At 45.6% G+C, this 17,107-nt stretch overlaps 1 protein-coding gene and 1 long non-coding RNA gene across 7 annotated transcripts in view; one reads left to right on the top strand and one right to left on the bottom strand.

Moving 5' to 3' along the window:
• LOC131102673 (BAH and coiled-coil domain-containing protein 1) overlaps positions 1–17,107 on the top strand; it is a 67,727-nt gene that overhangs the window by 42,303 nt on the left and 8,317 nt on the right. For 2 of the 5 annotated variants that reach the window (XM_058048126.1, XM_058048130.1), the window contains 14 exons: positions 4,714–4,839; positions 5,001–7,274; positions 7,647–7,764; positions 7,867–8,066; positions 8,168–8,329; positions 8,440–8,705; positions 8,770–9,115; positions 10,209–11,087; positions 12,687–12,856; positions 12,957–13,093; positions 13,176–13,289; positions 16,310–16,424; positions 16,615–16,843; positions 16,931–17,086. In XM_058048126.1, the coding sequence (XP_057904109.1) occupies positions 4,714–4,839; positions 5,001–7,274; positions 7,647–7,764; positions 7,867–8,066; positions 8,168–8,329; positions 8,440–8,705; positions 8,770–9,115; positions 10,209–11,087; positions 12,687–12,856; positions 12,957–13,093; positions 13,176–13,289; positions 16,310–16,424; positions 16,615–16,843; positions 16,931–17,086 (5,292 nt within the window). The remainder of the gene's footprint in view (positions 1–4,713; positions 4,840–5,000; positions 7,275–7,646; positions 7,765–7,866; positions 8,067–8,167; positions 8,330–8,439; positions 8,706–8,769; positions 9,116–10,208; positions 11,088–12,686; positions 12,857–12,956; positions 13,094–13,175; positions 13,290–16,309; positions 16,425–16,614; positions 16,844–16,930; positions 17,087–17,107) is intronic. The other 3 variants (XM_058048129.1, XM_058048127.1, XM_058048128.1) reach the window with 3 other exon arrangements.
• On the bottom strand, positions 518–4,727 carry LOC131102674 (uncharacterized). 2 transcript variants are annotated; one of them, XR_009119479.1, is made up of 4 exons: positions 4,253–4,727; positions 3,920–3,983; positions 1,550–1,667; positions 518–742 (listed from the first exon to the last, which is right to left on the bottom strand). It is a non-coding gene; the product is annotated as an uncharacterized LOC131102674 (long non-coding RNA). The 2 variants fall into 2 exon arrangements; XR_009119478.1 differs by having other exon boundaries at positions 3,920–4,719.

Genomic DNA, 17,107 nt, shown 5'->3' on the forward strand with positions numbered 1-17,107 from the left:
CACTGATTAAAAAAGAATAATTATGAGAAAGAACAGTCCGAAAAATGACATTTAAAGTCACAGCATGAGTTTCACATTCAAAAATGTGTCTTTTCATGCTTTCCACTGTTTCGACTCATCGGCATGGAAAAAGCTTGAGGGATGATTAGGTCATGACTTATTCAACACATTTCCCCATTCTAGTTCAAGATGTAAAGTGTGTATGGTGGCAGTATGTGATGATGGTACAAAAAAAATAATAAATGTGATTTTCAATGAATCAGGAACAAATGGACAAAAGACAAAATGGATGTGGTCCATATGACCCGTTTGTTTATGCCAGAACTAACCGGAGCACCGTACTCTCCTCATACACAAACTGCCTCCTCGCACCTGTCTAATCCACTAGCGTTTGTTCCGCCTTTCCAAGCCTATCTTCACTTGTCCATCTTTCAGCTTGCTAGCGTTCCCTTTTGTAGCGTTTAAACCCCCTCACACACATCCCCTGCCTCTTTAAATCCCGCCCCCCCTTCTCTATCTCTCGCTCTCTCATGTGCAGTCTTGCATCCTTTCCTTTCAATTAGTCAAACCTGAGGAGATGCACCGCCATGCTGCCCCTCCTCCTCCCAAACACGTTTCATCTTCTCTCCTCCCTTTCTGTGTCTTCATGCTTCTGTCACTTTTTCTCAATTAGCCGACCTGACAGGCGGACCCAGCCTGTTCCTCCTCTCCACTTGCTCTTCTGCCTCGATGTATATTCCTCCTGTACGCAATGCAACAGCAATTGTCTTAAGCAGCAATAATGATCACCATAGAACTGAAAAACAAAGTTATTATCAAATGGGAAAGTGGTGCGCTGGCTGCTCAGGACAATATGGGGAATGTATTGTAGTGACTGCTCAGTACAATACCGCGTCAATAAGACAACAATATCAACCACGTTGAAAAGAAAATAGGCTAACAACTAGGGGTGTCAAGACAAGACACGAGATTATGTCCACAAGAACAAGGCGAGATGATTTTAACATTAATTTTAAGAAAAGTACAATGAAAAAATTGGACTGGACAAAGTAACTTACAGTATTTATCCGCATTTTTATTGTCCCACAAATTGTTGCTCAACCATATTATTGTTGAGACCAAATAAACCACTAAGGCTCTGATAATCATAATATATCATAATCTGTTACTGGCCACATAGAAAATGAATGAATCTTTCTGCCCATCTTTCAGTCTGTAAAGTTGTCAAACTTGATTTTGTGACATATTTTCTCACAGGTAATTTGTACTGTCTAATTTTTGCAGCATTTCCTGAAATGCTGACTTGTCAACTGTATTCAACAGCAACATTTCTTTTGTGATTACTTTCTGTGAATGCACACAATTTTGTGCTGTGCCTTTGTATTTACTTTCCTGACCAAACGTCACAGTGAGTACACCTCTGCACCTCAATATGTAGTTTTTTTTCCCAGATGGGAAAACCAGGTCGGTTGGATATGTTTGAGGTGGGCAAGTTTTGCGATTTGTGAATGAATTCAACATACTGGCTTGTTCGTGTTGATGGGCTCACCTTGCTTAATATTGATTTTCCCACACTGGCACTGCGGCATTTGAGACAGAGACTCTGTGAGTAACAAGAGGTGTCCCTCCATTCGCCGTTGTTCTCAGTGAGTGAACCCTCTTCCTTCCTGTTGATGAGGAAAATAGGCAGGAAAAATGATCAAGTTCATTTTCATTTATCGTGTGATTTATTAATTTTTTTTTTCTGGATGGATTTAATCTTGCTTGTGACAACCCGACTGACAAAGCAGTGAATATTGCAAAAGGGTAAAACTGAAATTGCAAAAGAAGACGTCATGTACATGGTGCATTTTTTCATCATCATTACAGTTATTCTATTGCTTTAGCCTTAATATTAATATCACTTATTTTTACACATTACAGGTACGAATCACTTGTACTGTAAATTGGTAAAGTTTTACAATACCGTCAGTTTGGTTCCGCAACTCAATTCAAAAGGAAAAATACGATACAGCATTGAATAGGAAATAAACATTTGTACTGGCAATAAGTCAGCAACAATCTGGCAAAACCCCCCAACAAAGTCAGTAATGCTGCTGAAGGGGTACAAATAGTGCAATGACTCACAGTTTTTCATAATTGGTTGTGGAATAATTGAAATTCCCTTCATTTTTTAAGAGTATAAATGAATACAAATAGATATTCGTCGATCTGTATGGTTCCTCTGATACGCACGCATAGCTGTATATGTATAGTTCCCTTTCTTGACCTCCTCATCATTAGGTTCCTCTGAAGCCACCGAGCTGTGAGAAATACCTATAGAACCTCCAGAGATCCCCACCCAGGGATACGTTAGTTCTGCCCGTATACGCTTAGAGAAATCCCCTCTGTCGCTGCTGACTTGCTTATTGTGGAAGGAGAGAAAGCGCGGATGCCACTGTGCAGTCAGCAGACAGTGCTAACACCCTTCTTGCGTCGCCTGCAGCAAGAGCAGCAGCAGCAGCATCTTCCCTTGTCCTGGACCGGATTAATGGCTGAATGAGCTACGCCGTGCCCAGCAGGTCCCCCCCCCCTACTTCCCCTTTCTTGCCGCCCCAGTGGAGGGCATGCTGAAATTGAGCGGGCTGGCATTATCGGGCACAGCCAGACCACGCTGTGAAAAGGGATTACGCCATCAGTCGTCACACCAAAAAAAAAAAGCCTCTCTCTGGGTTGGATAAAGACTTGCCAAACAGCTCTCTCTTCAACAAAAGGATTCCCCCTCCTTCCCTTGTAGATGAATTGGCATAAATGTGCTTGCTTATTAATCATGACAGCAAAGATAGAGAAAAAGACAAATGAGGGATGTGGGAAAAGAGTGAGAGAGGTAAAAAAAAGAGGTGAGGGCACCGTGTGTAATTATCACCCCGTTACCCTCCACAGAAAGCATCTCCTCCTGTGTTATTGTAGGCCTGTTTGCCCTCTCTGTGCATTTCATTAATTAAGACGCGAGGCTGTGCGGAGACTGGAGGTCATTTTAGCACACCACAACACTCCTCCCTTCTCAGAGCCGGCACAAGCACTGTCGCCATTGTTCCACGAGCAAAAAAAAAAAGTGAGACATCTAACACTGCTGGGGGAGGAGAAAAAAGCAGAAACACACACACATTGAGCCAAGTGAACTGCATCTGTGCTTTCCAGGATCAGGCCACACACTTGCCAACACAAATACATCTGTCTTTCATTTAGCTTGTACAACCATGTTTCCCTCCCTGTCCAGTCTTTCCTCCTTTAGCGTACCTGTGAGTTGTGGTTTAAAAGGAGGTTGGAGGGTGAGGCAGGTGCAAAAAGGAGGAAGGAAAAGACAGCGCAGCTAAAAGGCTTTAACGGTCATTGACATCTCTGAAGGCGTTTTTATCATGGTGATCAGGGAAAAAAATGCAAAACACTTTATTGTGACAATAAAAACTGCCAACTGTGAGCAGATAGTATTATCTGACCCTAATGAGGATAAGCAGCATGAAGAATGGATGGATGGATAAATTAATAAATAAAATACAGTGGAACCTTGGTTAGTGTCCATCCCGGTTAGCATGTTTTTCAGTTAAGGTTGTGAATTTACATCACAATTTTGCTTCGGTGTGCGTTCATTCTCAGGATTTCACACATCTTGTTACATAAACTGTGTTCTTGATGTATTTGTTTTGATCACCAAATATCTTTCCTTGTTAGCATCCTATTAACTAGCTAAACAGAATAGCAACCTGAGGCAGACGTTACATCACCATCTCTATGATGTCTTTAGTGGTTTACTCTTAAAAAATGTGAATACAAAACATGATTTTATAGTCCAACCATTAGCTTTATATGCATGAAACAATTCTGAATGTATATGAATGACGAAGGAACAAGATAAATGAACATTGAAGGTTACTTTTACCTGCACTGAAGACGTGACAGTTCTCAAAGGCATCACGTAGCAGTCATCAGTCACCACCACCTTCCTGTTTTCAGTTAAGTCAAAAATCATACCTTCAAAATGTGACCTTAAATTTACATTTCTCATGGGATAAATGTATTTGTTTAACAGTTTTTTAAGCACTTCCCTCATTTCAGCAATATTGCGAGCCATGACTGTGTCTGTGTATATTTTCAGTTATCCAGGTTATGGTAATCCACCAAAGTTGAATGAATTTACTGTGGAAAAATGCCCTCTGTTGGTACTATTAAATGGGCCATTCATTTCGCTCAAGACAATAGGCTTGTTACTTACCTTTTGGATTAAAGTTGCAATAACAACAACCAAAAGAAGCCCCGTTGCCTTGATGTCACGTTTGTGGATTGCAAATGTACAGCTTTAAAGGCACAACAATCCTAAAGAAGCACATCAATACAATACAGGATACAATCGATGGCTTTTAAGGTCACTAAAGGGCAGGCCAGTGGCTTTATCGCAAACGTAAACAGAGACTTGAAACCCAACGACATTTCTGCGAGAACAAAGACAAATAGCCATATGTCAGAGAAACATTACACTCATCCTAAATCCTGAGCTTATCTTGTATTGTCTGCATTATAAATTCAGGCGGGAAAAGCAAACAAGACAAGCCGAGAGCCCGGACTTATTTGCGTATGAAGACCACCATCTGCATTAGACCTAAAGGATTATGTAGTGGAAAAACTGCATGTTATTGCCCTGTCTTATCAGTTCATCTCCATCCCTTCTTGTTTTAGCCGCTGCAGGGTATCCTCGATTCTCAGGGAGTTTGGCCCACACTTTTCTTCCCATGAGCCACCTGGATCACCATGCCAACAGCGGCGTTCTCTACGGCCAACACCGTTTCTATGACACCCAAAAAGGTGAGGCACAAATGATTGGACATTAATCAGACAGCAGCGAGAAATAAATTGGACTTATAAAACAAGGGACGATCTTACTGGGTTTTCATAAAAGGAATGCCCGGGGGCATTATAATGAGAGCCTTTTCTTATTTGATTTCTTATCTTTCTCTTTTTCTCAGAGAACTTCTACATTCGAGGTCTACCATCACAGCCACCTCTCATCTCAACCAATCACAGTCTGCCGCCAATGTCCAGGGCCAGTTCGGGACTCTCCCAGGGACCTTGCAGCAGAGAAAGAGATGCAGGTGGTGGAATAAATCTCCATAAGAGCCTTAAAGAGGGAACTGTGGAGAGAGGAGTGGGTCCTGTCAAAGACAAGGAGAGGTCTAGTAGCAAACATGAAGCAAAGGAAAGACAGCAGCAGCAGCAGCAGCAACAACAGCACCACAGCCACCAGTCTGCCCTGCCCACTCATCATCACCACCACCACTCCCATAGCCATCAGCAGCACCCGCACTATCCACAGCACCCACTGCCCCTGGAGGAGGTCAACAGTCGCGCTCTGGAGAGGCACAAGGCATCACTTCCTATGGAATACAGCAAGGATTCGCAAATAATGGGCAAACCTTTAAGCGCTTGCTTGCACAATGGCAAGATGCAAAATGGGGAGACAGGAAATGTGGCGGTGCCTAAGACATCTATGTCCAGCTGTGGAGGGGAGGGGACACCTTTGGGAACTATTGGAGGTGGCGGGAACAACCATGGCAGACATATGGGCCCAAGTGGGAATAGCCGCTGCACCAAAGAAGGCATAAGTGGGGAGATGCGGATCAGTGAACAACCCTCGGACTGTCTAGAAAGGGGTCAGGCACCACTGCACCATTCTCTGTCTTACTCTGTACCTCCACCCTTACAACTGGCCTCTACCGGAGGGGCACACCCCCATCCACACCCGCACACACACCCTCATGCGCATGCTCACCCAGGCGGCTTCCACTGCCTCCAGCTTCACCCAAGCCACCCGCACCATCCACATCCTTCCCACCACGCTCACCACCACCCGGACTTTTTCTGTCCACCCCCTCCTGCCCCTCTTGGTAACGCTGCCTCACATGACAGGGGGCCCGCAAATGCAGGGCGTGAACCTAAAGTTACAGGGCCTACATTTGTGCCATCTGTAGCAGACACAGGGGACAAACACGGAGGACCATTCCAGCTTGGTAACCCTGACTGCCACGTTCTAGGCAGTGGAGGTGGAAATGTCAAGGACAAAGTTATGGACAAAAATGCTGGAGGTGGGGGACACCATAGTAGTTGGCATAGAAAACAGCAGCAACAACAACAACAACAGCAGCAACAGCATCAATACAGAAAAACAGAGAAGGCTCCAGACTGGATGCAGTCACACCACCAACATCTCCAAGCCTCCCAGCTTCCTCCGCCCATCCAGCAACAACAGCAGCAGCCTCCACAACCACAGAAACAGCATCAGGTTGTACGGTCACGCAGCGCTGAGTGTGTAAACACTACTGTGGACATGGACGTGTTCAGGTCCTCGTTGCCCCTTGGACCCAAGACTGGACACTCTCTCCCACATTCTGTCAACACTTCTCCTTACAGAGACTGTTCCCATTCAGGACCACCACCTAACTCTTCCCCGCTTGGAAACAAAAACATGAGTCAGCATAGTGGTCCTGGTGGTAGCTGCTCGTTGCAGAGAGATGGCCAAAAAGTAGCCAGGATTCGCCACCAGCAGCACGGGCGACCTGGCCCAGATGCTCCTTCTCCGGTCGAGCTAAACCAAGGGGCGGTGCAAGATATGAAAAGAAAAATTGACATCTCCGCTTATGGTTACAACAACAGTGGGCAGCAGCAGCAACACCAGCAGCCCCCTGTGCCACAATGGGCCATGAGGCCTCCCCACCACATGCCACAAACTGAGGAGGAGCCAAGAAAGTCCTACATGGAGTTAGGAAGCAGTAATATGCAACATTCACAGCAGCAACAGCAGCAGCAAAGAATAAATCAACCTACTCAGCCTGCACCTCCAGTCAGTCAGCAGCAGCAACAACCTGAGCCTCAAGGCCCAACTCGGGGGGAGAGCAGTGCCATGAAAAGCTTACTTAAGTACAGTAACCAGCAACAGCTCCTCTCTCAGAAAACCCCCTTTGGTGGCTTGGGGAACCTGAAATCAGGTCCTGCTGGTGGAAGTTGCGCCCTACAGATCAACAAGCAAACTCTACCATCGAGAAAGGGTCCGGCCAATGACAACGAGCGCCCTGATTACAGCGGGCGGCATCGAGATGTCGGGGAAGCAGGTCACGGGGAAAGTGAGGTGAGGCAGCCGCCCGTTGGGATTGCTGTGGCCGTGGCCAGACAAAGAGAACCATCATGTCGTTCATCAGACAGTCATCACAGCAGTCGACACGGCAGGGTGCATCCCACTGTAAAAGGTACGGGGCCATAAAAATATCCTATGTACTTGGGCTTCGGAACAGTACTGGACTACTCCCGTGGCTGGACGTTGGATCAAAATTGTGAAAATATAGCATCATTGCTACAAGACGCTTGTCAGGAATAGTCTTCCATGATTCAGTCTGATTGTCCCAGTTTTAAAGCCAAGGCCATATATGAACACAAGACCTAAAGGTCATTAAGATAAGGAAAGGCCATGCCATTTAATAAGGGGAACTATTAAGTATGAGTGTTCCAAGTCTCTCCTGGGTTTGTTTTGAGAAAAGGTGAGCCACGAGGGAACATGTCCTCACCTTGATGCACAAGGCTGATTGGAGCTAGTTAATTGTAAGCTAATGTTTGTCTCACAGGACCACCCCACAATGCCATGTATCCCTCAGATGTGACTACTGAGCAGGAGAGAAAAATGATGAGCGGAGAGCAGATAGGTCTGAATTGTTTGGACAGAGAGAGGGATGCATACATCAGGTACACCACTTCACTTCACTTTTTTAATCCTCAAGTTCAAATCTGCATTGTTTTATCTGCATTGGTCTTTACGTTGGCCTTATCCTGGCGTTCCCCATGCAGAGATAATAAAGAGAGGGTGGAGTTTTCAAGGATTCATCCCACAAACAGCTGTCACGGGGACCTCACTTCACATCTCATGGTCCCAGGCGGGACTTCCCTCCAATCTGGCCAATTAGCAGACCCTGCTGCACATTCTGCTCACCACCATTGGATGCCAAGAACTGGAAGCCCATCCCTTTGGATGACAGGACATTCTTATGGTAGGATAGCATTCGTAGTGTTGTTTTTACAATCTGCTATATGGATTTCTTCCTCATATAATGGTGGATGCATAACCTAAAAGGTAATATTCTTTATAAAGCAGGTATAGGTCATACAGCCCTGCACCAGAACCTTCCTCCGGGTTTCTCTGCAGCAATGCCAGGTCCTCTACAGCCAGTTCTGCCCTTGCCTCAGGATCCCTCTGCCCAGTTGGTGGTCCTGCCCACTGAACCTACAGCCCATCCTGCAACCCATCACCTTGGTATGTCCAATTTGGACCATCAGTCAACTGAAAAACATCATCTAAGTAAATCGATTACAAAAAGTACAAATACAGTATTTATAATAAACGTTTTGTTTCACGCTCATTAGATGTGATGGAACAGCCAGGGCTTTGGCCACCTGTGTACGGAGCCCGGGGCCCAGCATCCCACATGCAGCATCCCACCGTTTACTCCAGATCCCAGTTTCTACGGCAACAGGAACTGTATGCTCTCCAGCAGCGTCAACAGCTCCAGCATCAGCACCAAAGCCACCCGTCACAGCAACCGCAGACACAACATCAGCAGCAGCAGCAGCAGCAGCATAAAGCCGTGCATGGCATGGACATGCAACACCAAGCCCCCCACAATTCACAGGTGACTGAAAGGCCTCAATAATAAATAATTAGTGGCATCCAACTTATATGATATTTTTTTTTAGATGCAGAAGCGGGCAGAAGAAACTTCTGTTGACCTGGGGGAGCTAATCCCCAAATCAAGGGCATCAAAACCTGCCAAGCCCTACTCTTACAACCCTCCTCAGAGAAACACCTCGCCCCCTGGTGCCTGCACCGCTCACTTGTCCCCCTGTTGCCAGTCACCTTCAATGCGTCCACATCCCAAAAGCACTCCGTCTACACCTTGCCCAGCTCCCAGCCCAGCTGTGACAGCCCCCCACTCGCCTAACATTAGTCCTTCCCCGACCCAGATACCCAAAGGGTCTGACACCCAGGATAAGAGAGGAGAGGGTCAGCCCCTGCAGGATTACCCAGAATCTTTGGAACCGGGTGAGTATTAAGCAATCATTCATTCATTCATTTTCTACCGCTTTTTCCTCACGAGGGTCGCGGGGGGTGCTGGAGCCTATCCCAGCTGTCTTCGGGCGAGAGGCGGGGTACACCCTGGACTGGTCGCCAGCCAATCACAGGGCACATATAGACAAACAACCATTCACACTCGCATTCATACCATGGACAATTTGGAGTGGCCAATTAACCTAGCATGTTTTTGGAATGTGGGAGGAAACTGGAGTACCCGGAGAAAACCCACGCATGCACGGGGAGAACATGCAAACTCCACACAGAGATGGCCGAGGGCGGGGACCGAACCCTGGTCTCCTAGCTGTGAGGTCTGCGCACTAACCACCAGACCACCGTGCCGCCCTTATTAAGCAATCATTTAGCATTAATATAATATGTAAATATATATATATATATGTCTTTTGAAGCATTTGCAGCACATTATAGCAGAGGTGGCACGCAGACACCTGATAAAAACGATATTGCTTTATCACATTGACGTAGATGTTATAACTAACAAAAATGTATTTTCAAAATAGCAAAAGGGTTAAAACAAGAACTTATTTTAAGAACCAAGTAAACCAATCACTTCAAGTGTTAAGTACCACTCAAAAGTACAATAAACGTTCAGAATTTAAACATTTTCAAGAATTTTAAGCACCTGGATTTACAGGCAACTTCACGACATGGCCCTTCTGTTTTAAAACAGATAATTGCAAATGTTAAGCCGAGCCTGACAGAACAACCAGAAGGCAGTGAATTTTAAGAGAGTGGAGAACCGTTTCATAGTACATCTGATGGTTAATTAAATTAATGTTACTTTAAAATATTATTTTTCTTCCCTTCTGGTGGCGTGGTAAGATATGTGGGTGGCTATGTTGGCAAGAATTTGATTGATGCAATGACTAAAAGGTGCGGAAAAATGGCTGCTGGCAGTCTTACCTCGTCTTACCTCAGCAATGGCTTCGAAACATCTCCTCAAACCCACAGATAACAGAAAAGTGGATCCACACCAGCATTTAATGAGGTCTTCCGTGGTCCGTTCTGTTCACTAACAAACTGCAAATCGTTTTCTCCCAAGACTTGCCTCCTGGATACACCTACTCTGCAATCACACTTGGCTACAGGAGTGGGCCGTCTCCCCAGGATATTCAGCTTGCAGAGCCTGCCGACCTGGAAGCCATCCAAGCTGAGCCCCAAGAGCATGCCCCCCAGTCCCTCTCCACCCTAGGGGAGGGGCTGGACTGCCAAGCGGTGGTCAGGACTCTCTTTGAGCCACTTGCGCCCAAGGAAGTGAAGCAGGGAGATGAAGGAAGCATTGTGGAGAGAGTCCTGGATGAGAGAGAAAAGGTGGAGGCATCAGTGGGGACAGCAGCCAACTATGTATCAAGAGAGAAAGACTTGGTGCAGCAGGGGGCCGCAGAGGAAGAGGTACTTGTTTGCCCCCCTGCTGACAGCCCGGTGTGCGAGGCTGCATCCTGTCCAGCTCCCCTTGCTACAGGTGAGCCTGAAAGGCCAGAGGCTGTCATCACTTTGGAAGATGATGATGATGAGCCTTTGCGTGAGGAGAGCCAGGTGGAGCATGTCCCAAAGGTCGCCATGTCAGGAGAGCAGGGCACCTTGGGTGAGCTTAACGCTGCCACTCCTGTGGTCCATGAGGAACAGTCCCCTGAAGTTGACAGCAAGATGGCCGCTCATGATGCCTCGTTGAATTTGGTGTCCGTCGCGAGTGAAGTCGTTGTCGCCGAATCCCAGAACCCTCTTGTGCCATGCTACTGGAGCCTTGAGCTGCTCATTGCTGCAGCTTTCTGCACAGATGTGCCCCCATTTCCTTTGTTTCCTTTCAGCACCCCATCAGTTAGCTCGTCACTGCCCAACCCCTGCCAGGGTATGGAGCTTCTGAGTGAGGTGGCTGACCTGGAGTTACAACAGAAGCGGCGCAACTCTGGTGAAAGCCAAGGTAAGAAAACATGTCTTTTGGATATACACACCAATCGGTAGAATGCCATTCTCTCGTGTCATTTACTCCTCGTTCCTGGGTGTGTCCACTGAGACCAACTCCCACTTCCCCCCCAGGGCTAGCCTCCATTGCTCTGTGCTCCCTCCTCGAGTCTTCTCTTCTTCGTCTCTAGAGCCTCATGGTGAAATCTCCCCAGAGAAATCCTCTGCATGTCTGCTTTCTGTTCCTTTTCTTTGCTGTGCTAAAGGCATTCTTTCATTTCCTAAAAGGCTGTGCTCACGATGCAAAGGCCTCTGGAGAGGGAGAAGAAAGTAGTAGGACAGGGTTGAACACTGGAATGGAGGGTGTTCACCTCCCTTGTTCCCCTTAGTTTTCCTTGGGGAGCTGTTTCTCTATCAGGCTGTTATTTGAGTCACAATTGCTAACACAGGGCAAGCTTCAGATGACATTACATTGATTTTCTGACCTGACCCCTAACCATTACATCGCTTTGCCTGGGTCTAATGCTAACCCGGGCTCAGCCCCTTACCTTAAATTGACCTTTAAACAAGGCCTTGCACAAAAAAACAAAACTGTAGCGGGTTACATAATATGGACTTGTTTGTCCCCACAAGGCAAGTATCTAATATGAATTAACAGCAGATTGTTGTTACATGGGAAACACGCTTTACAGTAAAAGAAAGGCAATGATTGGCTCGCCATTTCCCCAAACACAACAGTCAATGTTTTCAGCACCGTGGAGCATTGCCTTTGCTAATTAGAAGCCATTGTTTTTAAAGTGCCCTTAAAAGCTTCCTTGTTTTGTGATAGTGCTTTTATTTCATTCATGCAAAAGGACGTGTTGTTTACCACGGCATCCAAAATACATTTAACATGTCCCAAAAGGGGCTTCTACGGTTTCATCAACTGATTTTCACAGATTCAGTGATGCAGTGCTTTGCTTGTGATGCAAATGCCGTTGACAGCTTGGGGAAGTGGCACATGTCATTTCAAAGTCTCAGCAATAGTTTGGATCAAAACAAGAGAGGAAACAAGACAATTCATTAGTCTTTTAAAATTTCATGCAAGATGTGATGCTGTGATCCTCTCTATTTTTCACAATACTAAATATTCAATTCAATGCTTGGTCCAGATGGCCAGCATCTCACGAGTGCTGGTACAATATCCTTTTATGTTTTTTGTCGTTTATTACCTCCATAAATATGCAGGGGTGCCCTTCAAATGCGCAATTTTAAAGAAGCGTTAAAATAATTTACGGCAAGTGTGTAGAACCTCCAGTCTCTGTGTACTTTTTCTATAATAACACACACGGCTTGCGTAGTCCAAACTGAGGTAAATAGTGTCAGTGAATGCAGCACGTGAGATGACACAGACTGCTTCTTCCTACTCTCTTTAGTACATGTTGAATTGGGCAAGATCAGTGTCAAGAGAAGAACAGTGGATTGAAAATCCACATTTTATTGGGTAAATAGATAAATATTCATATTGGCAGTCATAAAAATGGCCAGAGTGTCATCACATCAAGCATGCTAAAATGAACGATAACTTTTCTTTTGAGTTTGAGTTCCATACAATCTGTTTCCTTTTCTTCCACAACAGAGGAAGAATCGCTGATGTTTGACCTCCACAGCCTTGCAACGTTGGCTACGGCCCGATCGCTGGAGACAAGCTCACAGGAAGGTGAAGGTGTGTGTTCAGGTCGACAATTCCCAGCGCGTAAGACCTTTAATTTGCGGCGAAAATGCAGCTGGACACCTCGAAATGAACCGGTAAGAATGGTATTTTCATTGGTGTTCACTGGTTAATACCCACCCAAAGCAAAGATCTTGGAAAAAGGTGTTAAAAATAAAAAAAACTGTCACCTACCAGGTGTGCCAAGCAAAAGGTAGCATGGAGACAATGGAGGCTCCAGAGCTTGAGATGCGTGTGAAGCTGGCTGAGCTTCAGCGTCATTACAAGGAGAAGCAGAGGGAGTTGGCTAAACTGCAAAGAAAACACGACCATCAGTGAGTGTCATCTGCCTTTGAGGGCATCGTTTTATAACACAGCAATCCTGCTTGATTAGCATGCGTGTTCATGTTCGTACAGAAAAGAGGAAACGCCTCGTAGCCCGGCACGAAGAGGCCCAGGACGGCCGAGGAAGAGGAAGCCCACAATGGTCACCATGAACTCGGTGTCATCTGAGGGTCAAAGAAAAGTCAAGTAAGGCTTTCCAACACTACCAAACCTTCATTAGCATTTGTTACAACAAATGTAACGTTCCCTTGTGGCTTATTTAGTCAATTTCTATTATGCAAGGTAGGGGTCATCATTAATAACCTGCAAGAGGAACAATCATTCAAGCAAGTCCACTTAATCCTGCTATTAATTCTTTACATGACTGTGTAAACTATGCTTAAGTGCATATATTTACAGGATATTTACATCTGTAAGAACAATGCATACCTACAGATTCATTTTGTTTCATACACAGCTAATTATAAACATCCATGACATTAGTGTTTGTAGTTGGGTCATGTTTGCTGGAGGAGGATGTAATTAGAGTACTGTGAATTCCCTATTAATAGAAGGTACGTGACACATCACTGTCATATAAGCCCTTAAGGGATCAAACCCCCAAAGGATAACATGATGGTTATGAAGTCTTTGTTGGTTTAATATAATGTCTACAAATGCAGAAATACAAACGACCAGATAGATACCTTCTCCTAGAGAAGGTTGGATGTGTCACCTTGTGGCTCTCATCATTGTTTTTGTTGCTGCCCTTCTGCAATGTCACCTCCACTCTTCTTTTAACCACGTACCCCCTGCGCTGCCCCACCTCTATCGCCAGGATAGGGGCTGATTCGAGCTGAGACGCTGATGCTGGGTGACATTGACAACCCGAATGAGAGGGTAGCGGGGTCCGAGGCCCTGCAGCATAGTGCACTGCATATTGTATAGCTGCAATGGAGCATGTCAAGGGATCGCAGCTATCATCCAATATTTATTTTCTTGCTAATCTATGTGTATCATAAATCAGGAAATTATGGTTCTGTGGCAAGATAAAGGGGTTATATTGCAACACTCCTTACACTTGCCATACAAGATCTCTCATATTTGCATGCAGATGTGTCCTTTTAAGCATTTAAGCAGACACATTATTGTGTAGCGTTTATGCTATTATTGGCTTGATTACTATCCTTACAGAGGCAAACAATTCTGGAGTGATTTTTGGGGATGACACAAATTATGACACTGTGGTATGACTGAGCTACATAATAAAATGTTGAACAGGTTTGTTCCTTTTATCATTGGCCCAAATCAGCAGTGTGGTGTTTGCCAGCTATGTGATTCATCTTGCAGACAAGTCACACTTTACTGCTACCTCTGTCACTCTCTTGTCAGGCCCTGTCCACATGGAAATGTTCCTGGGAATTTTTTGGGGGGGCGAGTTGACAAAAAATCTGCGACTGTGCCGGATAACTGTGTGAAAGCGATGTAATACACAGGGCACACCTATGTGTGCAGAAGAAGAAAGAATCCATGCACATAACCCCCGGGCGCACGGTCCAGATTCAATCCGTCTTGCTGCCAAGTGCCACTCACACTGAAACTGGTAGGCGAGCGTCCGCTCTGTGTCAGTTTGGTCTGACTCCAGGCTATTCAAACTGGACATTTGAGCATTACCCTTGCTCACTGGGTCTCTTTATTGATCACTGATTGTCATTGCACACACGTACAGCCATATGCGTAAAGGTCCATCACTTTTTAGATGTCCGTGTCAAACCCAAACAACAAGAACAATGTTCACGCGAAGTTCTTGTAAAAAAAAAAAAAGCCATATTGAGTTGATTTCATGCTTATGGATCCAGTAGTCCGGGGTTAGTACAAGTTTCTAGATTTTCCCACCGTGAGAACCATTTCCACAAAATACCACTTCATGGCACTCAAAATGCCTTTTCCTTCTTCTTCTTTCTCTCTCGGCTTTTCCTTTCAGGGGTCGCCACAGCAAATCAATCTCCTCCATTCAACCCTGTCTTCTGCGTCTGTCTCTCTCACACCAACTACCCTCATGTCCTCCTTCACTACATCCATAAACCTCCTCTTTGGTCTTCCTCTACGCCTCCTACCTGGCAGCTCTAAACGCAGCATCCTTCTACCAATATATTCACTATCTCTCCTCTGGACATGTCCCAACCATCTCAGTCTGACCTCTCTGACTTTATCTCCAAGGCCTCTAACATGTAATGTCCCTCTGATGTACTCCTTCCTGATCCTATCCATCCTGGTCACTCCCAATGAGAACCTCAGCATCCTCATCTCTGCTACCTCCAGTTCTGCTTCCTGTCTTTTCCTCTGTGGCACTGTCTCGAGACCAAACAACATGGCTGGTCTCACCACAATTTTGTATACCTTCCCTTTCATTTTAACTGAAACTCTTTTATCACAAAATGCCTTTTCCGTGTGGATTAAAGGCTGAAAAGATCAAATACATTGAAGTTTTGACCTGAAAACATTTCCGTGTGGATAGCCACTCTCACTAGGCGTTTTAGGAGCTTGTATGTATTTGCATTCTTTTTCATCAACATTCCAAGTTCCAAATGAGCAGCCATCTGTAGTGTAGTGGGATTGATTCCCATAGTTCCCACCTGTCCAGGGTGTCATCTGCCTTTCCGAATGCAGTTGGAATAGGCTCCAGTATATGGTATGGTCTTAAAAAAAAAACGACATTTATTCTGTTCACACCTTGTCTACTTGTTAAATGTGACTGATTTCATGGGCTGTGCACACAATAGCAGAGGGAAAGTTAATCTTTTGTTTGAGCATGGCCTGGCTTATGTCAGTGTGGTCCATGGGCAGGCTTCCAGCGGGATAGTCAAGGGCATTTGAAGTGGAAGGCCTGTGATGCTGCTCAATGTATGAAAATACAAGTGGAGGGCTGTGATTATTTTTTAGGACAACGGAGCTGCATATAAATGCAACACCTTCCCACCAAATGTGTGCTATTTTGCATGCTGCATGACAGTCCCTTGTGCTGATCTCCCTCCAAATAATTCTTGAGTTAGTTCCCCACTTTTTCCAGACATCGGGCTTCTTTCCTTCCACTTTTGTCCTATGCTATGTATCAGAGTTATTAGATCCCACAGGGGTGTGACTCAACTGTTTTCCTTGTGATGTCCCCATCTCTCTTTTCAAACCACCATTGCTAATGAATTCATTGCCCTTGTTTTGATTGCCAGGATGATGGTGGCCGGGCATTCCCTGGCACCCGAGGAGCTAGGAGTGGGTGGAGAAAACCAGAGAAGAAAGAAGAGGCTGTCCAGTCGAGGCTTTGAGCAAATCAGTGGCACACAGGTCAGGATCCCCTTGTTCACCATCCTTTTACGACTATTAAAGATGGTGTGTTTGAAATGTGACTTTGTCTCTAATTAGGTACAACCCACATGAGTCAAAACCTCAGAGCTCAATATTCCGACCCACTGACATTATTCTCTGATGCTTTTGCTTTAACTGAGTCTCACTGTCCCCTTTTGTTGTGCTGTAGCAGATTAAAGCGCAAGGTTGCAGAAAAGGTGATCCTCAAAGCACGCTGGGTTCCAAGCTGGCCCCCGATGTGGCACAGCTCAAACAGAAGAGCCAGGGTAAAAAGAATCTCTCAGGGACACGCTACAGAGACAAGGAGGTCTCACCCTGCAACTCAAAGCACGGACACAGAAACCAGGGCGCCAGCAAAATGGAGTTCAGGCGAGACTCCGGGGGCCACAGCGACACAGGTACATGTTTTGCTGTTATTTGAGCCCCCGGTGTTGACCTAGGTTTTAGCTATGATAGATCTCAGAAAGATTGTCCAACTCTCTCAGCAGCCAGTGTGGACAGTGGCCCCCAGGAGAGCTGGGCTAAGAAAGGAGGAGAGGATTCCACTCATCAGAGCAAAATTGGGCCAAGGGCTGTCCATTGTCAGAGACAGGAATCATTGGGAGAGAGTTCCAATCCTGACAGCGACTCCTCGGAACAAGGTAAAGTTTTGCATTGGCCCA

This window comes from Doryrhamphus excisus, chromosome 15 (assembly GCF_030265055.1).
Source record: "Doryrhamphus excisus isolate RoL2022-K1 chromosome 15, RoL_Dexc_1.0, whole genome shotgun sequence".
NCBI classification, from domain to species: domain Eukaryota; kingdom Metazoa; phylum Chordata; class Actinopteri; order Syngnathiformes; family Syngnathidae; genus Doryrhamphus; species Doryrhamphus excisus.